We start from the raw sequence: 23,342 nt of genomic DNA, 5'->3' as shown, positions 1-23,342 counted from the left end.
TGATGTTGGACTGGGGTGTACAAAGTTAAAAATCACACAACATCAGGTTATAGTCCAACAGTTTATTTATTAGTGCGAGCATTCAGAGCGCTGCTCCTTCATCAGGTAACTAGTCAGGAACAGAGATGGTGGAATTGGAGACAACCAAAACAGAACTGGATGGACACTTGAGAGAAATACAGTAGGCATAGAGCAGAAGGAATAACTAATTGAATTGGTCCAACACAGAGAGCCAGTATGGACTTGATATATTGAATGGTCTTCTTCTGTGCCATAAAGACATGACTCAATTTAAGGATACAGGCATAATTTCTTGGCCATCAATAATTGCAATTAATGGGCTTGCTAGGTCACTTTAGAAAGAAGTTTTGAGTCAACCACATTGATGTGGATCTGTAGTCACATGGAGGCCAGATTGAGTCAGGATGGCAGATAGCCTTCCCTAGGTGACATCAGTGAAACAATGAATTGATTTATTACAATACAGTAGTTACATGGCCACCATTGCTGTATGTAACTGTTACTGATACCACATAATATCAGTAACAGTTAATGGACCAAAAAAATTGAATTACTTGTTGCAGGATTTGTAATCATATCATTAGTTCAGGCCTCTGGGTCACTGGAGCAGAAACATTACTATTACGCTACTCTTTTCAACTTTGCTTCATATAGTCTCATCTACAAAGACAGTGGTGTAATTCACTTGTACAGAGTCATAGAGATGTACAACGTGGAAACAGACCCTTCGATCTGACTCGTCCATGCCGACCAGATATCCCAACCTAATCTAGTCCAATTTGCCAGCACTTGGCCCATATCACTCTAAACTCTTCCTATTCATACACCATCCAGGTGCCTTTTAAATGCTGTAACTGTACCAGCCTGCACCACTTTCTCTGGCAGCTCATTCCATTCACACCCTCTCTGTGAAAAAGTTGCTCCTTAGGTCCCTTTTAAATCTTTCCCCTCTCATCCTAAAACCAATGCCCTCTAATTCTGGATTTCCCCACCCCAGGGAAAAGACTTTGTCTATTTACCCTATCCACGCCCCTCATGATTTTATAAACCTCTATAAGGTCACCCCTCAGATTCCAACGTAAATCAGCCTCAGCCTATTGAGGCTCTCCCTCTCACTCAAATCCTCCAACCCTGGCAACATCCTTTCTGAACCTTTTCAAATTTCACTACATCTTTCCAAAAGGAAGGAGACGCAATATTCCAACAGTGGCCTAACCAACTTCCTGTACAGCCGCAACATGACCTCCCAACTCCTGTACTCAGTACTCTGACCAATAAAGGAAAGCATACCAAACGCCTTCTTCACTATCCTATCTACCCGCAACTCCACTTCAAGGAGCTTGGTACTATGGAAGTCCATTAAACTTTGTCACAATGCTGCTTCAAATGCAATGTTCATTTTCTTGCTGGCCAGGCATGCCAGGTGTAACATACACATGTACATATTATCATTGATGTCTGCCACTACAACCTATGCCCAATTGGTGGGCAAAAACATTTGGAAAATTGACATTAAACGTCAAAGACCACAAAATCAAAATTTCTACTTCAAACACAAATACTTAAATAATAGAACCAATAGTTTTATCTGAAGATTAGCTTCCAGTGCTTTTTCTTAAGAAATTAGAGAAAGAGAATGTGTCATAGAATCATAAAGCAATGCCACATGGAAACAGGTCCTTTGGTCCAAATCATCCATACTGACTAGATATGATGAATGGCTGAGGATCATGGGATTGTATTCATTAGAGTTTAGAAGGTTGAGGGGAGATCTAATAGAAACTTACAAGATAATGCATGGCTAAAACAGGGTGGACGCTGGGAATTTTTTTCCATTAGGTGGGGAGACTAGGACCCATGGGCACAGCCTTAGAATTAGAGGGGCTCCATTTACAATGGAAATGAGAAGACATTTCTTCAGCCAGAGACTGCTGGCCCTGTGGAATTCATTGCCACAGAGCGCAGTAGAGGCCGGGACGCTAAATATCATCAAGGCAGAGGTTGATAAATTCTTGATCTTACAAGGAGTTAAGAGCTACGGGGACGAGTGGGTAAGTGGAGTTGAGATGCCCACCAGTCATGATTAAATAGCAAAGTGGACTTGATAGGCCGAATGGCCTTACTTCCACTCCTCTTTCTTATGGCCTCATATCCTAAATGAATCAAGTCCCATTTGACAGCATTTGGTGCATATCCCGCTAAACCTTTCCTATTCATATGCTCACTCATATGCTTTTAAACGCTGTATTTAATCCATAAATATGATGCACTTTCCTAGAGAAAGTAAAAATTGAAGTCACAAAGAGTGACTGTCATTAATGGTGGCCAATGAAAATGAGAAATGAGCAGCATTGATCCAGAAATGTAATCATTCACATTAGTGAAAGAGGGTTTAATGACTGTCTCCCTGTCCCTATCCCCTTAAATTCTACCTGTCAGGAATCTGCTTTACTTATGCAGAAAAAAATGATGAAAGGGTGCTAATGCACTATCAATTAAAAAAAATTGCAAGAATTTATAATAAATTCACTTCACATTCCAGCTATAAAAGTATACATTAGCATAAAAAGAGTCTGTGCTCCTGATTGCTTGATTTTACCACTGACAGTATTGCTTCACCATTTTGAACTGTCTTACTGACCTGTGAAAAGGTAATAAAACCCTCAGGGCTGGGAATAATTATAGTGTCCATAAGAAACCAATCCATTAGCAGTTTATTAATTGTAGCTCTCCGGTTGTAATTTTTTGTCCTTTGTGTTATGTGTTGAATAGACGATTTGATTTTTCATTTTTCTCAGCTGTGATGGTACTCTTTCAACATAGTGTTGCCAAGTGCTATTATGGACAATTGGCCTTAAGCTGCTGGCTAAATTTATACTGGTGGATTACTTAATTTCAATCATGTTGTGTAAGAGTGGAACTATGATTAAATAATGGCTTGCTTCCATTTAGTTTCCTTGTTCTCTAACTCTCTCAATCTCTTGGGGATTCCACGCAGGCCAGCTACCCCCTGTCTTTTCTCCATCCAGGTAATTCCTCATTGCTGGAACTGGATCGCGAATATTAACTAACCATGCCCTTCATTTCAATTTACCTGACCGCCCATTGCTGGAGTCTGTGAGGAATTGGAGGGGGAGATGCTCAGTCCCCAACTGGAAGTTGGGGGTTTCCTTGCACACTGTGAGAGGTAGGGGATTGATGCCTCATTGGTGGGGGAGATCAGAGATCTGGCAATAAGATTGCTCAGTCCCACACTGAGCAGAGTGCTTTATGAGATTGGTCCGTTATAGGGGAGTGAGATTGAATAAAATTTGGTTCGTGAACAAGGACTGGCAAGTTCAATAATCCATTGCATGCTTTTGCTTCAAACAGTCTAAAATGCTGTGCTCATACCACCAGTGTAATGTGTTATCTCTTTTATTGCTTTGATCGGTTTCTGTCACAAGGCCTTTGCTGACAGTGGTGAAGAATGGCATGGCAACAGAGGTAACAGTTGATGGTAACCATGTAATTTTTCACTGGCACTCTTACTACAGTGCGAGGGTCAGAGCTGGGGGAAAAAAGAATCTGAACAGTTGTTTGTTCATTGCTAAGTGAGTTAATCCTTGGAATAGTGCCTCACAGTCTCATCAAATCTTCAAAACATATAACAATAGCGATTTCCTTACAGGAGTTTAACCATGCTAAACATTCGCCAGCCATATTACTTAAAGGAATTTAATGGATAAATAGCTGAATGTTATTCTTTTTTTTCTGAGATGCCTCTTGGGAAAATAGGGGGAGGGTAAACAGCACTCTAACTCTGTGACATTGCTTACGCAAGTACTGTATATGGAACCAGTACTTCAGACAGACGAAAGGTCTTGTTGAACTAGAATGAGAAAACATAACCAAAGCAAATAAAGATAAAGATGGTTATTATCTCTGAGTTATGCTGACCTGTTTTTTTAAAAATCGACAACAAGAGACTGCTTTGTTTCAAGGTTCCAAACAGAAGTGTTCTTCAGTTGGCCTTGTCTGTCTGTTCTGGCTGAGGTTTAATTTTAGCAAAAGAAGAGTCTGGCCTTGCTTTAGTGGATAATACTTTATGCACTGATCAGAGCCCTGGTTTCGGCTGAAGCTGACCAATTTATGTTTAGAGGGAGAAAGAAGTATCCATCGGGATTTCTGCTTCAGGATGCTGACAATGACTCCTGGTGCGAGCACACAACTTTGGAGTTTAACATCCTCTGGACATGCAGTGCTTAGTGTATTCCCATGGACACTATCTTCATACAGTTGCTCATTTATCATAGAATCTCTACAGTATGGAAGCAGACCATTCAGCACACTGGCCCTCCAAACAGCATCTCAATCAGACCCCACCCTCTCAATCCTATCCCTGTAACCCTACATTTCCCATGGCTCATCCACCTAACCTGCACATCTTTGGACTGTGGGAGGGAACCGGAGCACCTGGTGGAAGCCCACAGAGTCACGAGGAGAATGTACAAACTCCACACAAACAGTCTTCCGAGTGTGGAATCGAATCCGGTTCCCTGGTGCTGTGAGGCAGCAGTGCTAACCACTGAGCCACCAATATTTGCTGATGGATTAACAGTTGCTAAAATGTCACATTTATGGATTAGTCAGTGCTAGGAGAAATTTAACCATAAAATGAATGAACTCTATTGCGATGCATCCATAGTATACAAAAAACCACTGTTCCAACAACAATTTATATTTATATAGTGCCTTCCATATAATGTAACATCCTGAGGTGCTTCACAGAACCATTATAAATCACAGTGTGTTGGTGAACCACAATAATGACATTAAGGATGTAGGTTGAACTGAACTGGAAGATTCATTTTCAGGTGTTTCGTCACCGTACTAGGTAACATCTTCAGTCGGCCTCTGGAAGAGCACTGGTGGTATGACTTTCTACTTTTAGGGGTGGCATGGTGGCTCAGTGGTTAACACTGCTGCCTCACAACACCATGGACCCGGGTTCGAGTTAGTCAGAGGGAAATGGGTCTGGGTGGGGTTACTCTTCGGAGGGTCGGTGTGGACCTGTTGGGCTGAAGGGCCTGTTTCCACACTGTAGGGAAGCTAACCTTTATGTGTTTTGGTTTCCTTGGGTTGATAATGTCATTTCCTGTGGTGATGTCTTTTCATTTGGTGATGTAATTTCCTGTTCTTTTTCTCGGGGGTGGTAAATGGGATCCAAGTCGGAACCTCAGCCTGAGTTACAAATCTTCTCAAAACTAGGTGATATTAAGTCAGATGACCAAAAGCTTATCAACAAGGTAGTTTTGAGAAGTGTATTCAAGCAGGAAGGGAAGGCAAAAGGATGTAGAGAGGGAATCCTAAGGCTTGGAAGTTTGGCAACTGAGGGGATGACCACAATGGGGGTGGAATTAGGACTGGGAGTGCTCATGCGGCCTGAATTAGACGAATACAGATATTTTGGAAGGTTGTGGGGCTGGAGGTGATTCTAGAGATAGGGAGAGGCAAGGCCGTGGAAAAATTGGGAAACAAAGATGAGTGCTTTAAAATCAAGACTTTGATCCATTGAGCATCAACAACATCAACACTGAGGTTATAGATCTGTTCGCCGAGTTGGTGTGGTTTTCTGCAGGCGTTTCATTGCCTTACTATGTAGCATCGAGGCAACAAAACGTGCAGAAAACCACACCAGTTCGGCGAACAAACCTACAACCTCATCCACAACACGAGCTACAGAGCTTTGCAAAGACTCTAAACATCAACGTCGTTCAGCGGTGTCTGGGGAATCGGGTGTACTGTGATTTAAGACGTGAGCAGCAGAGATTTGGGTGGCTTTGGGGTTATGTTGGGTAGAATGTGGGAGAACAGCCAGGAATGGTCAAGTATAGAGTCAACAATGACAAAGATGAGGGTTTCAGCAGCAGATAAAGAGAGGGAAAGGCCAGCGAGGAGGAATAATAGCACAGACTGCCACCTGAACAATGACCATTTAGATGAGGTACTGCAGAGCTAATAGAGGCAGTGGAGTGATGTCTGACTGAGAATGAGGACCTCCAGAAGAGGAGGTGAGAGCATTGGGGAAATGAGTGAGAGTAACCTTACACAACCACTGGAGAATCAAATCCTGTTTGCTGATGAATCAGCCTTTTCCTGCTGTCTCAAGAGCACAGTGCTGGGTGAACACAAATATTCCTCCTCACAAATAGGCAGATCCACACTGCGTTTTATGGACACATGTAATAAGAAAGTGTCCTTTTTATTCAATAGCATGCACTTTCCGAAAATAACGCAATTGTCATCATTGTACAAAAAATGCTGATGATCAATGATCATCAATGAGAAAGCAAATATACAAAGCCAGCATCCCTATATATTTCATGTACAAGGCAGACATTTCAATGTAGAATTCAGATGAATAATTGCTTACCTGTGATTAATGACACTGTCTGAACTGCTCAGTGACATTGCCGCCTTGAAGTCACTCCTTACTAGACACTGCGACATATAGTACTGCGGTATTCTTATTTCTGAAGGTGTCATTTTGGAAGGGATTTGCCTTTCTGTTTGGTCTCTCTGTCTATGTAGCTCTTTGTCCTCAGATTAAAAGAAATCTTGCTCTTACCTCCCTGTCAAATGGTGATGAGGAACAGTATAGGAATTGACCTCAACCCAACCCTTCATAAATTACCTCTCAAATGGTGCCTGCCTGAAAGTACTTGGGCTGAGATCAGGAGCTCAGCAGAGGGTATTAAACCAACAGCCCTCCCCCCCAACCCAATCCTTGTTTCTTCATCTTAACCAATAATTCCCCTCCAATTGCTGTAATGACAGGTAAACGAGTACAGCTTGTCACAGTTCCCAGTGGCATAGCCGACACACTCACTGGTACTCCTGCCATCGTAACTCATTGGTGAGATCTGCCAGACTTTACAATAACAATAGTAAAAATGATGTGTGTGTGTGTGCGTGTGCGTCTGTGTCTGTGTGTGTATCCATGTGTGGGTGTGTGTGTGTCTGTGTGTGTGTGGGTGTGTGTGTGTCTGTGGGTGTATCTGTGTGTCTCTGTCTGTGTCTCTGCATGTGTGTGTATGTGTGTGTGTGTGCTTGTTTGGGTGGGTGGGTGTGTGTGTCTGTGTGGGTGTGTGTGTCTGTATGTGTGTGGGTGTGTCTGTGTACGTGCCTGCACGTGTGTTTGTGTATCCATGTGTGGGTGGGTGTGTCTGTGGGTGTATCTGTGTGTCTGTCTCTGCATGTGTGTGTGTGTCTGTCTTTGTGCATGCGTGTGTGCTTGTGTGGGTGTGTATGTATGTGAGTGGGTGGGTGTGTGTGTGTGTCTGTATGTGTTTCTGTGTCTATGTGTGTGGGTGTGTCTGTGTGTGTGCGTCTCTGCATGTGTGTATGTGTCTCTGTGTGTGTGTGGGTGTGTTTGTGTGTGTGGGTGTGCGTGTATTTGTGTGTGTGTCTGTGTCTCTGCATGTGTGTGTGTGCCTGTGTTTGTGCGTGTGTATATACATGTCCGTGTGTGTGTGTCTATGGGTGTGTCTGTATGTGTGTGCCTGTCTGTCTGCGTGATTGTGGGTGTGTGTGTGTGTGTGTATTAATGTATTGAAGAAAAGAATATAAAAGGTTTTGAGAAAGCAAGTTCAATTTTTGGTCTACAATATTATCAACTGTGATTTTAGTCCCATCAGTAGACCTTTATTTTCATTCGTATAGAGAGCATCTGTGCTGCAGCAAAAATACCAGAAGGAATCAGGAATCCCATGCCCTCCTCCTTCCTAAGTCTCAAACCAGTGTCTGTCATTTACACAAAGGTGGGCCATAGCATGTACTCTATAGTTCCCAGAAGCAGCTGGTCTTTTAAATAACCACTGAAATCAGAATGTGGGATTTGGAGCTCCGACCAGGAATGCGGAGATAAGACCAAGGAACGTCAAGTATTTTCTTACTGTGTTTGTTTTTAATAGCAGGATGGTCCTTTGGAGAGCTGAGGTACCCTTTCTCAGAACAGCTTCGGGATAGAGGTCAGGGATCCTATAGTTGAGGAGGGGCAGTCAGGTAGCCTTTGGTGGGGATTATGCATCTTGTGGATAGGAGAGGCCCAGATGCCATTTAGAAGTGTTAACTGTGGAGTGGATACAGCATAAAAGGTGCACAGGATCCTTGGAACTGCCAGCTTGTCAAGACCATTCAAATAAGTGCCCAGATGTGTCAGCAAGTGTCAATCTGTCAAGAAGTGTGAAATGTTTTTGATTAAAAAAAAGTGCTTTTTTGATACAGTGTAATCTGCAATACAGAGTGATGTGTCATATACAGCTAAATGTTTTCCCCTTTGTGCATAAGTACTTGTGAATATGCAACAAACTGTCACGATACGGCTTTTTTTAGAAGTCACCACAGGATGTGGGCTTCACTGATGGGCTAGCATTTGTTTCTCATCCCTAATTGCCCTTGAGAAGGTGGTGGTGAGCTCCCTTCGTGAACCATTGCAGTCCACCTGCTGTGAGTTGACCCACAATGTCCTTAGGGAGCAAATTCCAGGATTTTGATCCAGTGACAGTGAAAGAACGGTGATATATTTTCAAGACATTATGGTGAGTGACTTGGAAGGGAATTTGCAGATTACAGTGTTCCCATCTACCTGCTACTCCCATCCTTCAAGATCGTAATGGTCAGAGATTTGGAAGGAGCTGTCTGAGGCTCAGTAGATTGGCAAGGTGAACGGGAATGGATGATGGGCACAAGTAACCATTAAACTGGCATAGGTGTACGAGTAAAGGGTATTAGATTGCATAGATTGATAATATGTAAGGGCATGGGGAATGTGTGAGAGGAGAGGGCTGGAAAATGTTTCACATTTCTCCCCTTTTGGAGACATAAGCTTTGAATTTTTCCCCTGGGCAACTTTGGTGGAGGTAAGGAAATTTTTCGGATTGTAAAAAAGCTGCTTGTACATAAAATGTACACAAACGTTTGGAGACTGTCAAAGATGTCAAGGAAGTATCTGAGCAGATAGGATATTCGGGAGTGCCATTGACATAAAACCATTCCAGGATTTGTGCTGTACAAGTGATTTTAAAACCATCATTTTCACAACGTGCTGCTTGTTAAGTGAACACTGTGATGCTCCAACTGAACAGAAATGTTTGTTTTCATATGGGATTAATTAAAGATATTCCAATTTATTAGTTAGCAATAGGCTTTTTTCCAATAATGACATGTTCAATAGATGTTGCCAACATGCAAAAAGTTTGAGGTTTAACCTTGGTGGATATTAGGGAAGTTGTGTCCAATGCAACAACCCTCTCTGCACCTACCCCCCCACCATAATGAAAATTAGAACAGCACACAGTCACTTTTAAAGGAGAAAGTGAGGACTGCAGATGCTGGAGATCAGAGTCAAAAGTGTGGCGTTGGAAAAGCACATCCAGTCAGGCAGCATCCGAGGAGAGCCGATGTCTCAAGCATAAGCTCTTCATCAGGAATGTGGGGGCACCCAAAGGAGCTGAGATATAATTGGAAGGGGGGTCTGGGGGGGGGGGCGGGGGGGGGGCGGATAGCTGGGAATACGATAGGTAGATAAACGTGGGAGAGGTGGTGATGGTGATAGGTCAGAGAAGAGGGTGGAGCAGATTGGTGGGAAGGAAGATGGACAGGTAGGACAGGTCATGAGGGTGGTGCCGAGTTGGGGAGTTGGATCTGGGATGAGGTGCGGGAGGGGAGATGAGGAAACTGGTGAAATCGACGTTGATGCCGTGTGCTTGGAGGGTCCCAAGACAGAAGATGAGACATTCTTCCTTCAGGTGTCAGGTGGTTGGATTTGGCAGTGGAGGAGGCCCAGGACTTGCATGTCCTTGGCAGAGTGAGAGGGGAAGCTGAAATGGTCAGTCACAGGGTAGTGGGATTGTTGTGTGCATGTGTCCCAGAGAGCCAGGGTTTGTCCCACCTCTGTGCAGCTGACCTGAGAACAAAATATCAGGGCCGTGGTCTTTACATTCTGTTTTTAAGGTTTGGCTGAATACTCCCGTTGCAGCAGCTACAACCACAACGCTGACTCAGAGTCTGAAGCTGGCCACAGTCATTACTAAGCAAACCAGATTCAATTGTGAATTGAACACACAAAGCAAGCATTAATCAGGCTAACTTGTGAACTCTTCGGTAATTATCCTTACAATTATGTCACATTGTTTTGATTCTTTTTCTCTCGTGCTGAGACTGATGACCACAACACATCCTTTTTCAGTTGGTTAGGAAGTCAGCCTTGACCTCAAACATGTATCTGACCACCGTGTATGCAACTTTCTAAAGAGCTACTGGGAAGGAAAGGTGCAAGTTAATTCAAGCAATGAAGCACATTCAGATGCATGATGCTCATTTCACTATTGAGAATAGTCAAAGCATGATCAGATTGAGACAAGCAATTGTGGTTGACAATATGACTCAAGATTTCATTTGCGAATGAATCAACGGTTACTCGTGAGGCTAATTACACACCCACCTCCTTTGCAGTGCAAAAGTCATGAATGTTATTCCTACCTAATTTCTCATAAGGTTTTTGGTGCAGTGTCGAAGGTAACGGTGCTGAGTTTTGATAAAGCCACCAGAGCTGACCATTTACAGCAGAATCAGAGGTGGACGGAGAGATGGTTGCCGTTGATGCTTTTTCACTTGATAAGTATTCTCTTCCCTGGTAACAAAAGACAACATAATTATTGATAGTTCAGATAAGCATATAGCTTAAAAGTCACAGAATGATGACAAAAAGGGTGTGTGAGGTGCTTTTGACATGGCTGAAAAGCTATTGGCAACATTCCTCTAACTCAGTAAGAATAAAATACTGCAGATGTTGGAAATCTGAAGAAGTAGCGAATGCTGGATACACTTAGCCGGTTTGGCAGCATCTGCAGAGAGAGAAACGGAGTTAACATTTCAAGCCCTATATGACTCTTCTACACAACCAAAAAGTTTTGGAAAATATTTCTTTTTGTTCTTTGACAGGGGAAGCCCGGGCCATTGATTCATTGACAAGGTCAGATTTCTTTCCAATCCCTAAATGCCCTTAAAGTGAGTGGCTTGCCAAGGCCATTTCAGAGGGTGGTTAAGACTCAAACACATTGCTAGTGTGGTTTGGAATCACAAGTAGGCCAGAGCAGGTAAAAACAGCTCTGAATGGATATTAGCAAACCGGATTGGTTTTTAACTCTGATTGATAACAGTTTCACAGTCAATGTTACATAGACAAACTTTCAGTTCCAACTTAATTAATTGAACTTAAATTTCACCAGCTATTGTGAACGCATGTCCCCAGAATATTAGCCTGAGGGTCTAGGTTACTAGTCTGGTGATTTTATGACAATACTGCCATGACTCCTTAACTATTGCTACCTTATTATTCCTTAATAATCAAATCTCTCCATGCATTTTTTAATCAGAGCAATGAACCTCATCATTGATATCTGAGAATCTAGGCAGGATTTCCATTCCTAAAATTATCTCCAAAGTCAGTGGCTAATTCTGTAACATAATTCCACAGTTGCCAATAATTTTCTCACTAAAACATTAGTTCTTCACACCTAGGACTAGAGACTAAGTGCTGGATGATATTTGTGGAAGATTTAGCTTCCAAGTCTGTTTATACTATTGCCTGATGTCTGCATATTTTTACCTTTTAACTGAGGTTACAAACGGAGATCAGGATTGGAAACCATTTTAAAGGAAGCCGTTCAGCTGAGGTTAACAAGAAGGAATGTCATACGAGAAGAAGAGATGGCATTGTAGGGGATTGACAGCAGCCTCTGCAGCAAAGAGCAAGAGTCCAAATGGATGTGTTGCTACCTGGAGCTAGGGGTCAGGATATCCGCTTAGAGTTGGAGAGGAACTTGTAGTGCGAGGGGGAGGATCGAGTGGACGTGGTCCATATAGGATCCAATAACATAGCGTAGGATAAGGAAACTGGTTCTGGACAGAGTGTATGAGGAGGTAGTTACTAAATTAGCAAGAAGAACCTCAAAGATTATAATCACTACTTAAGTCGTAAGCAAATTAGTACAGGGTATGTACAATTAGAGAGATGAAGACTGTGCGGAAGAACTGGGTTCTGATTCATGGGCCACTGGCACCAGTAATGGGGTAAGTGGGAGCTGTAACATTGACACTGTCTGCATCTGAACTGAGTTGGGAGCAGTGTTCTTATAAACCACATAACTAGGACGGTAGAAAGATTCAAGGGAATCAAAATGGAAAGGTATAGGATAACAAAGAGTAGAGAGAAAGTAAAAGGGATCATGACAGAGGAATAAAAACTAGGAGTTCACCAACCAATCAAGACTAAATGGTACAAAGACGACAAAAGATCAAAACTAAAGGCTTTTACCTGAATGCATTGAAAAATTCTCTCCAGAGGCAGTGACTGATTCGATATCATTATTCCACCGGTGCCAGTAATCAAAGCATTATTTTTTCACCCTTAAGCTTGTCAGTCATGTGGACGGTTCAGAAAATATTCACCAGGATGTTGCCAGAAATGGAGGGTTTGACATGTAACATCGGCTGGCACTTCTTCGTTTGCTGGAGCGTGGGAGGTTTTTAAATCATGAGGGGTATGGAAAAGGGGAAAAGCAAGGGTCATTTCCCTAAGGTGGGAAAGTTCAAAAGTAGGTGGCATATTTTCGAAGGTGAGAGGAGAAAGTTTTAAAAAGGACATGAAGGGCAATGTTATTGCACAGAGTGATTCATATGTGGAATGAACTGCCAGAGGAAGTGGTGGACGCAGGTACAGTTACAACATTTAAAATACACTTGGATAAGTACATCGATAGGAAAGATTTAAAGAGATATGGGCCAAATGCAGGTAAGTGGGACTGGTTTTGTTTGGGAACAAGGTTGGCATGGACAAGTTGCACCAAAGAGTCTGTTTCTATGCTGTATGACTCTATGACTCTATGTGGGGACCAAATGTATGGTCACTAAATCTGCCAATGACACCAAGATAGGTAAGAAATGAAGTTGCCAGGAGGAGTTGGAAAGTCCTATAGATGGATTCAGTAGATAAGCAAAAAATTGGCAAATAATGTGGGAAAATGTGAACTTGTCCACTTTGGCAAGAAGAAAAAGCAGTTTATTATTTAACTGCAACAACATCGCAGAACTCAGAGGTACAGAGGAGGCTGAGATGGCCTGGTAGATGAATCACAAAATGTTAGCTTGCAGGGACAAATGATTAAGAAGGCAAATGAAATGTTGTCATTTGTTCTGTGGGGAAAGGAATGGAAGAATAGAGAAATTTTACTGCAGAAGTGCAGGGCTCTGGACAGATGTGTTGAGCTTTGGTCTCTTTATTTGAAAATAAAATGACACATTGTAAATAAGAAGCAGTTCAGAAAGGCTTCATGCAACACATTGCTAGGATGTAACGCTAATTTGATGAAGGAAAGTTGAACAGGTTGAGCCTTTGCTTATTGGAGTTGAAATAGTTTTTTAAACAGTTATAAAATTATTACTAAAAAAGAAGACATTTTTGTTGAAGCTTTTCATCTTGCACACATCAGGACTTTTTGTGGGAATACCTGTTCAAGGGAAAACCAACATTTACATTGCACCTTCGTCCCTCATGTCATAGAAATACTGGTTTCCCGTTGAATTGATCATTTTTGTCTTAATGAGACCAAGATGAAAAGCTTCAGTTTAGGTGATTTTGCTGAAACAATTGAGATCCTGAGGGGACTTGACAGGTGGATTCTGAGATGATGTTTCTCCTCGCGGGAGAAATTAGAACTAGAGGACATAGTTTAAGAAAAATACATCTTGCTTTTAAGACATAGATGGGGGGAGATGTTTTCTTTGAGGATTTTTAATCTGTGCTATTCTCCTTTTCCAGAAAACAGTGCAGGCTGGCTCACTGAATTTATTCAAGGATGAGTTAAATAATATTTTTTAAAAATACCTGCTCAGAGATGGTTTTACAAAGCTTTGGAGCAGCTAGAACTTGAACCCAGGCCTCCTGGCTCAAAGGTAAGGACACTACCACCACACAAGAGCCCCTGTGGATTGACTTACAAGACTGTTAGGTTTATTGGGGATCAACAAGGAAGTGAGTTGAGATCACAACCAGATCAGCCATGATCCAAAAGGTGAATGGCCGATATGTGCTCAAAATTCTTAAGTTTTGTTCTATCGGTTCCTTTGAAATTAATTTTTAATGTGAGTGGCCATGAATGGGTCACAGCAGGGTCTACACTGTCAGAATGCTATGTTTCAATGTGTTCAGACTTGATCAGAATCAGGAACCACGACATGTTTCACATTACATAACGTGGGACACCAAATATAAAGACAGCAGAGTGACAGAGGCCTGGGATTAAATCTGTCCTGTAAGCAGTGGGTACCACTTCAAATCAATCTCAATAGATCAATAATAAATCCCTCCTCGTGTGTGTCTGAAATGTTACCATGTTATTTACATTTATAGAGAGCAGTAACAGTTGACTTTGATAAAGCAGTCTGAATATTAGAGCAAAGATCATCAATAACGAGAGGTCATGCTTTCAAAGTGACAAGTGGAAAGTTTAAGGGGGATACACGTGGTAAGTACTTCACACAGAGGGTGATGGGTATTTGGAAAGCGTTGCCAGCAGAGATGGTAGAGGCAGGCACGGTAGATTCATTTAAGATGTGTCTGGACAGATGTGTGAGTAGGTGGGGAGCAGAGGGATACAGATGCTTAGGAATTGACCGACGGGTTTAGACAGGACATTTGGATCGGCTCAGGCTTGGAGGGCCAAAGGGCCTGTTCCTGGACTGTAAATTTTCTTTGTTCTTTGTTCTTAATCAAGTTACTGTAGATACTAGAATCTGTACTAAAAACAAAATATGCTGAGATCACAGCAGGTCAGAACGCAAGCTAATGTTTTGAGTCTAAATAACTCTTCATCAGAGCTGCATTCATGTTAGCTTGCTTTGTCTCCATGAATGCTGAATAACAGAGGAAATAGCCAGTTTAGCAATTTGGCTTTGAGTCATTCTGTATTCTCTTCCTGAATGTGGATACTGCACGAGTTAAATAAAAAAAACTTACAGCTCTTCTCCTTGTAACACTGATCATGCTGTTGATCGCTGAGATACAGGCCTTCCAATCTTTCCCAACCTCATTGAGGTCATGGTGAGGGAACTGTTTGCTTAGGAACTCTGGAAGAACAATGTGTGAATTATAAATGTACATACTGGGTTCAGGCACACAATCAGATTGTGGAAAGTAAGGTCAAAATCATGATGTGACTTGAAAATTATTTTTAAGCTGAACTAATTCAAATCAGAAATAGACAGCACTTCAGCCACGTTTTAGGTCAGCTCAGATTCCTTCATACAAACTACCGTGAAACTTCAGAGAGTCAGCTCAACATTACAGCCTACTATTGAGCAATGTTACATTAATGTTAGTAAAGATTGCAAGAATTTGGTCCTGTAAGTTACTTGCACTGTACACATCTGTGTTTCTCATATAATTATAAAACACTGGACGACGTAGAAACAGACTATTGATGTATCCAAACTATGCTGATGTTTATGCTATATCCTCCTACCTTACTTCATCTTCCATTAACAATATGCACCTTTCCATTCAGTGCATCTATAAAACAATCTTAATCATTAGTGATGACTTCATAGATTGTTGTTCATCCTGGAATATTTGCTTTATTCAGTCAGTCGCTTATGTACTGAGAGTTTGTAGTAACACCATTCACCAAATAAGGGGCTAACTATATGTCCCCTCCTGGCACCCTCCCCTTCCACCGCAGGAATTGCAAAACCTGCCCCCACACCACCCCCTTCACCTCCATCCAAGGCCCAAAGGAGCCTTCCACATTCATCAAAGTTTCACCTGCACATCCACCAATGTCATTTATTGTATCCGTTGCTCCCGATGCGGTCTCCTCTACATTGGGGAGACTGGACGCCTTCTCGCAGAGCGCTTTAGGGAACATCTCTGGGACACCCGCACCAATCAACCCCACCGCCCCGTGGCGGAACATTTCAACTCCCCCTCCCACTCTGCCGAGGACATGGAAGTCCTGAGCCTCCTTCACCACCGCTCCCTCACCACCCGACGCCTAGAGGAAGAACGCCTCATCTTCCACCTCGGAACACTTCAACCCCAGGGCATCAATGTGGACTTCCCCCCACCTTACCCTAGTTCCAACCTTCCATCCTCATGACCTGTCCTAGCTGCCAATCTCCCTTCCCACCTATCCGCTCCACCCTCCTCTCTGACCTATCATCTCCATCCCCACCCCCATCCACCCATTGTACTCTTTGCTACCTTCTCCCCAGCTCCACCCCCCTCCTATTTATCTCTCCACCCTGGAGGTTCCCTACCTTCATTCCTGATGAAGGGCTTTTGCCTGAAACGTCGATTTTCCTGCTCCTCGGATGCAATCCAGACTCTGATTTCCAGCATCTGCAGCCCTCACTTTTGCCTATATGTCTTCTAACCACCAGCTAATATTTTTAGAACAAAAGACTGCTGCTAAGTTTTATCATTTGATCTCAGGGCTCCAGGAAATGGCATTGCACAGTAGAGATGCATTCTTTATTGTAGGGAATGGGTGTACCTCGCTTGTAGAGTACCACTGATCGCTTGAAGTATTTCTAGCTGAATCTAGATAATTGATCACATCGAATATATTCTTGTCTTTCACGGAGCATGGATCATTTTTGTCCTTTGACTCCCTGGCTTCTCTGAATACAATGGTGTCAGCTGTCCTTCGTGATTTTCCTTCATTCCTTTATAAGTTTGGACAATGAGCGAGGAACTTTGCATTATGGGACTTACTGAGAGCCAACCTTGTGCCCTTCATGGCAATCACCTCTCTCCCCTCATGAAGAAACCAGCCCACAATGCTCCTTTCAAAACCATTGGTCCACTGGTGATCCTGAACCAAAGGTTGGTGTAGTACTGATAACACCCACTGCCCCCTACTGTTGGCACTGCTGAGCAATGAAGAGTTGCTGGCCTCAGATTGGCTGACAGCTCCTGACGTGGCACCTTTGCCCCAGGAGTCCACGATCCTGGGGATGGCTTGCAACTGCCTAATTCGCACTTGGTTAAAAAGGCATTCCCAAAAAAAGGTGTGAGTCAAATCTCTGCTGTCTCCACTGAATACTGCCCTAAATCTTGACAGGTTGCAACACTGCAGGGCACATCACAGTCAGCTTTTCACACTTACAACAATGATTTTCCATCTGGAAGAGAAACAGTCTCTGTTTGACTCTCTTCCTTAACACAATGTTGCTTTGCTCATTTTTAATACCACAAAAGCCTCAGCTTCAAAGAAACACTGAAGATAGGGCCAGTAATTAGCCATTTGGCCCATTCAGCCTGCTCTGCCATTCTAAGGTGATTGTGGCTGATTCTCGACCTCAACACTATACAATTGCTCGCTGCCCACAGCTCCAGACATCTTCAGCCTCTCTAAATCTACCAACTTCTTCTATTAATGCACTTCAGTTGCACACGTCTTCCTCATTACAGCAGGAATGATGATTTCAATGCCACTTGTACACTCTGAACAGTTTGGGATCTTCTGGCCTTCTCTGTGGATTACCTGGAGTTTAATAGTCTGTACAACCCTCCCAACTAATGATAATTGAGGCCTTCTTTGCTTTACTTCCCAATAAACACTGAATTCTCAATCTTTACTTCAGGAAGGTCTGGCATTTATTTAAATTTATTAGTCAACACTGTTTTCTATTACGAACTGTTCGAAACATAGCACTTGGTTGCACATTCCTTTTTGGCAGGCAGTGAAGAAACAGAGTAATTACCGAGGAAGCATTTGTTTTAGTCACTTGCCTGCTCATTGTTGCTGAAAATTCATTTGGACGGTCTGTCCTGAAACATTTAACTGCCTCAAGTATCCCTCTACATTTGGAAATTATGCAAATGGTGAACTTCTGAGCATTTTATGGGATCATTTTACTTTATGGAAAATTCTGTCTATTTAAGGCAGTAAGTTGGCATGAAATTCACTTGTAGGAAACTGCAGTGTGCAGACCAACTCATGACTTTTCTTCTATTAATTTTCAGAGGCGGAAAATTCACATTTAACAGCTTTAAGACAGCAATGTAAACACAGGAATCAGCTGACCATGAAGGGCGTCCTGAAAAGTGCCTGAAAGAGGCTCCAATTGGATGTAATTAGATTAGATTACAGTGTGAAAACAGGCCCTTCGGCCCAACAAGTCCACACTGACCCGTCGAAGCGCAACCCACCCATACCCCTACATTTACCCCTTACCTAATACTACGGGAAATTTAGCATGGCCAATTCACCTGACCTGCACATCTTTGGACTGTGGGAGGAAACCAGAGCACCCGGAGGAAACCCACGCAGACACAGGGAGAACGTGCAAACTCCACACAGTCAGTCGCCTGAGGCGGGAATTGAATGCAGGTCTCTGGCGCTGCGAGGCAGCAGTGCTAACCACTGTGTCACCATGCCGCCCACTAAGGAGCCGGAGGAGCCTGTTGTCAGGAACACGGAAAAGGCCTGAGGCCTCATTGCACAAATGGAGCTGCCAGCAGTACGTCCCAGCATGCTTTTCACTCCCCTCACAAAGCACTTAATCACCCTCCTCTCCCGAACTGCCAGAGCTGTTAGCCTCAACCATCTCAGATCCAACTCTTCAGAATTGTCAGCCCTTCCCCCTGTCCCCAAGTCATGGTTTCTCTGCTTGGTTGTCACAATATTTTCATTACGGTGGTGATTTCATCAAACATCACTACCATTTCCTCAGGACAATGAACAAATCCCACACTTTAAACCATGGCAGTGGTGTGACAGTTAAACTGCCTCTTGCTGTCAGAGATGAAAATTTCCTTCCCTAGATCCTAGAACCTACCCCATTCTTTCTATGACCTCACTCTTTGGTAGCCCTGAATCCTGAAATCTGTTCCGACATTCCCAAAGTCTCCCACAAAATATTATTGGACTGTGAGACTCCAGTTCTGTGATGCTAAATTTTGGCTCATTTCGGAGTCCTCCTAGATCCCAGGGACCCTCACTGCACATATTGAAGTTACTAAGTGATGTGGCAATAGTGCAATGTTTCTGAGCTTAAAATGCCCCTGAGTCGAAGTTTTTTTTTAAATTCACTCCCAGGATTTGGGTGTTACTAGCTGGGTCAGCTTTTCTTGCTTATCTGTAGTTACCCTTGAGCAGGTGCTTTCTTGAACTGCTGCAGTACATGCAGTGTACGTACACACACACTGCTGTCGGGAAGAAAGTTTCAGGGTTTTGACCCAACGGCACTGAACGAATGGCGATATATTTCCAAGTCAGGATGGTGAGTGGCTTGGAGAGGAACTTACAGGGAATGGTGTTCCCATGTATCTGCTGCCCTTGTCCTTCGAGATAGTCATGGGCGTGGTGAATTTCTGCAGCGTATGTTGTAGACAGTACACACAGCTGCTACTGAGCGTTAGTGGTGGAGAGAGTGGATGTTTGTGGATGTGGTGCCAATTAAGTGGGCTACTTTGTTCTGAATGGTGTTAATTTTCTTAAGTGGTGTTGGAGCTGCACTCATCCCATATGCATGGTAATACATAATACATCATCATTCACCAGTCAGCAACATTACGGGACATCTGTTTGTACATGAGTGAATAAGAAAATGCACAGACAGCGAAAAGAAGGCAAGTAGGTTCTGAAACCTCTGAAGACACACGAGCAAACGATACAAATGCACTGGGTAAGTAAGCGTACCCAACTCAGAGGAACTCAATAGCAGCAGCTTCCTTTCCCTTCCAGAAGACCTGCACTAATGTTACAAAGACAGTAGGTTAAATGATGGCATTCATTCATACCAACAGTGTCGCTTATACAAGAGACCATCAATAGAAGCATCACCCAAACTCTCTTTACTAGAGGCTGGGCATGATACTGTTGAATAATTAGCTGCAATATGACACTGGTTACCTGTAATTGAAAGCTTAAAGTCAGCATAGTCTCTTTTAAACAAAGAACTAATCTGAGATGTGATCTGGCTGGTCCAGTGGCAATACTGAAGTGCAGTAAACTCACCTCTCACAGCTGCCAGTTTATTCGGATCCAGTAATTTCATCCCGTGCTGCTTGCTTCCATCAATGCTGCTTGTAACCAGGACCTCGTCAGTGAACAGATTCCTGGCCAGATAACGTGCTGCCAGCTTTGGCTGGGTCTTCTGACTGGCTTTTAATATGAATGCACCAGGTATTTTAACATTGCGTTCGGGATTCCCCAAAAACCCTTCAGAAAAGCAATAGAAAACAAATGTCTGAAAGGATGCAATTTGACTCAGGATCAACTCTCTTTCACAATCAAAATTACTCCTAGTCACTGTGACATGTATAATACATGAGTTATATATTAAACTAAATTCAAACCAGTGGTACAAGCTAATTCGTTCAGGATGTTCCCTGGAAACCTCACAAATTGATCTCCTACTTCATCCTCATCATCCTTGTCTCAGTCTTCTCCATATCTCCCTACAGAGTCTTCTCATTCGCCAATAATTGCCTTCAATTTTCAAGCTATCCATCAATGATATTCTCTTCCTTCTCTCCTCCCTTTTCTTGTAGCAATCTTCCCTCCATTATGTATCTTACTCATCCATTTCCTCTTAAGATGTCCAGTCCGTCTGATTGTTCCTAATTATCAGTAAATATGTTAGTCCACTCTCCACAGCATCTTATCATTCACTCCTTTTTTAGAGTCATAGAGATATGCAGCTTGGAAGCAAACCCTTCAGTCCAATTCATCCCATGCCAACCAAATATCTCAAACTAATCTAGTCCCATTAGCCAGCACTGACCCATATCACTTTAAACCCTTCCTATTCAGATACCTATCCAGATGCCTTTTAAATGTTGCAATTGTACCAGCCTCCACCCCTTCCTCTGGCAGCTCATTCCATACACGCACCGCCCTCTGCGTGAAAAGGTTGCCCCTTAGGTTCCTTATAAATTTTCCCCTCTCGCCTTAAATCTCTGCCCTCTAGTTTTGGACCACCCACCCCAGGGAAAAGGCCTGTCTATTTACCCTATCAATGCCCCTCATGATTTTGTAAACCTCTATAAGATCACCCCTCAGCCTCCAACGCTCCACGGAAAACATCCCCAGACTATTCAGCCTCTCCCTGAAGCTCAAATCCTCTAACCCCAGCAACATCCTTATAAATCATTTCTGAACCCTTTCAAGTTTCACAACATCCTTCCACAGCAGGGAGACCAGAATTGCATGCAATATTCCAAAAGTGGCCAAACCAATGTCCTGTACAGCTGCAACATGACCTCCCATCTCCTATACTCTGTGTGGCTAATCCTTTCCAAACGTACATTTCAAAACTATTTAAGAAATTCGTCTTAACTTTGGTTGTAGGCTCACATTCACACAAAAATAACACTCCACATCAAGCTCTTTACAAGTCACCTCTTGAGTTGTTTATTCAGCTTTCCAGTCAGTAATTATTCTTTTCCAGCTAGCTCACACATACCATCAAAAGTCTGTGCTGAATGGGTCTGGAAAGAAGCTGAAAAGATGCCATTCTGGGTTACCACCCCTTCCTCCACTGCAGGAAGCTGTGAAATACTCAAGGATGGACATCCCCCAGTTTTATTCAGCATGCACATTCCACATCCAAAGGTGATGGTTTAGACGATATCACAGAATACAATCTGAGTTAAGGCTGTTTATTGTCCTTTGGAATTGAAAATACTCTATGTACCAAAGCTTCATTCTGTACCTCGAATGATTGTAGGTGAATTATATACAAGTTTCATCACTGGGTTCTGTTTACTTATGCCATGACAAACCTTCTAAATGTATCATATTAAATGAACTCTCAAGTAATACTGCATCAGAATTACAGATATACTTTACTCTGGGTTCTAGCTTCACAGGAATGAATTGGAATATGCCGCACCTATTATCTAAATATTTCTGCAGCCAAAGATAACTTCGTTGTATAATCAAATTGCATCTGTGTGCTCAATTAAATCTTACTTTCTTCAGACATTGAAAGTTCTGTTTTTGCTTCATTTCCCCATAAAGTGTGTTAAATATTTCCCAAGTTGCATTTAACATCTGAGTAAGATGGCTGAGGGATATAACTTTGTTCCAGACATTGAATCAATAACCTAGGCTAACACTCCAGTACAGCGCTTCAGGGAGTGCTGCACTGTAAACAATTACCCAGCCTTCACATCAAATGTTAATCTGGAGACCTAGCTGTCAGTAGCAAATTAGTTGCTGGTTAAAAATGCAAACTGATCGTTCTTTGCAGTGAGGTCAGTGAAGAGAAATATCGGGTGGGATTAGCACTTGGCACAGCTCACTGCCAAGCTGAATTTTATCCAACTGACCATACACATTGAGAGTTTCACTCCCTGTCTTTACCTATGAATTTTATTTGTGCCATCAATTGTATCCTGCTGTGTGTTTCTGATGCATTGCAAATGATGCACTGGGGGTGTTATAGCGTCAGAATGTTGGGGCATGAAAAATATTATAAAGGCCCCTGGTGGCACATGAAGAGACTTAATGGCAGATTTGGAAAGAAGCTGTGGGCCTTTAAAGGTGGCAGGCGTTTCACCCCATCTTGACAGGTCCAAGTGTTACTGGTGGGTGAAAGAGGCAGTGTGAGATTCACACACTCAGTAGTGTTGAGTCTAATACAATGTCAGTATGACTGTTGCAAAGTCCTTAACCTAATGAATGAAGTTGTTAAAAAATATTCATTCAGGGATGAGAGTGTTGCTGACTAGGCCAGCATTTCTTGCCCATCCCTAATTGAGGTTAAGAGTCAACGACATTGCTGTGGGTCTGGAGTCATACATAGGCTGGACCAGGTAAGGGTAGCAGATACTTTCTCTAAATGACATTAGTGAATCAGATGGGATTTTTCGACAATGGATTCATGGTTATCATTAGACTCTTAATTCCAGATTTCAATTGAATTCAAATTGCACCATTTGCCGTGCTGGCATTTGAACCCCAACCGACAGAACATAAACGGAGTCTCTGGATTAACAGTCCAGCGATAATATCACTAGGCCATAGTAACAGTAAACATCCTGTAGGATGGATAAGGGTCTGTGTAACTGTCTTGATCTGATGTTTTTTTTTAAATATCCTGCTCTCTAAATCTTGAAAAAAGGCTGCATCTGCATCTGAGTATTTTTTTTAAAAATTCTGCTAAACTGCCTTAATTGACAGGTATAGGTTAAAAATAAAATCATCTGATCATGCAGTTTGAACAGAGTTTTTATTTACATTTCATCAAAGGCTACTTTGTCATTA

At 42.6% G+C, this 23,342-nt stretch overlaps 1 protein-coding gene across 1 annotated transcript in view; it reads right to left on the bottom strand.

Moving 5' to 3' along the window:
- LOC140485979 (uncharacterized) overlaps nt 1–23,342 on the bottom strand; it is a 113,825-nt gene that overhangs the window by 17,520 nt on the left and 72,963 nt on the right. Inside the window, exons 8-10 of the mRNA XM_072584455.1 lie at nt 20,088–20,291; nt 15,083–15,192; nt 10,546–10,696 (exon numbers count right to left, since the gene is read on the bottom strand). Of these exons, the coding sequence (XP_072440556.1) occupies nt 10,546–10,696; nt 15,083–15,192; nt 20,088–20,291 (465 nt within the window). The remainder of the gene's footprint in view (nt 1–10,545; nt 10,697–15,082; nt 15,193–20,087; nt 20,292–23,342) is intronic.

The sequence above is a fragment of the Chiloscyllium punctatum genome, chromosome 15, assembly GCF_047496795.1.
Source record: "Chiloscyllium punctatum isolate Juve2018m chromosome 15, sChiPun1.3, whole genome shotgun sequence".
Lineage (NCBI taxonomy): Eukaryota > Metazoa > Chordata > Chondrichthyes > Orectolobiformes > Hemiscylliidae > Chiloscyllium > Chiloscyllium punctatum.
The sequence above is the reverse complement of the archived record's forward strand: the minus strand, read 5'-3'. Positions and strand labels throughout refer to the sequence as shown.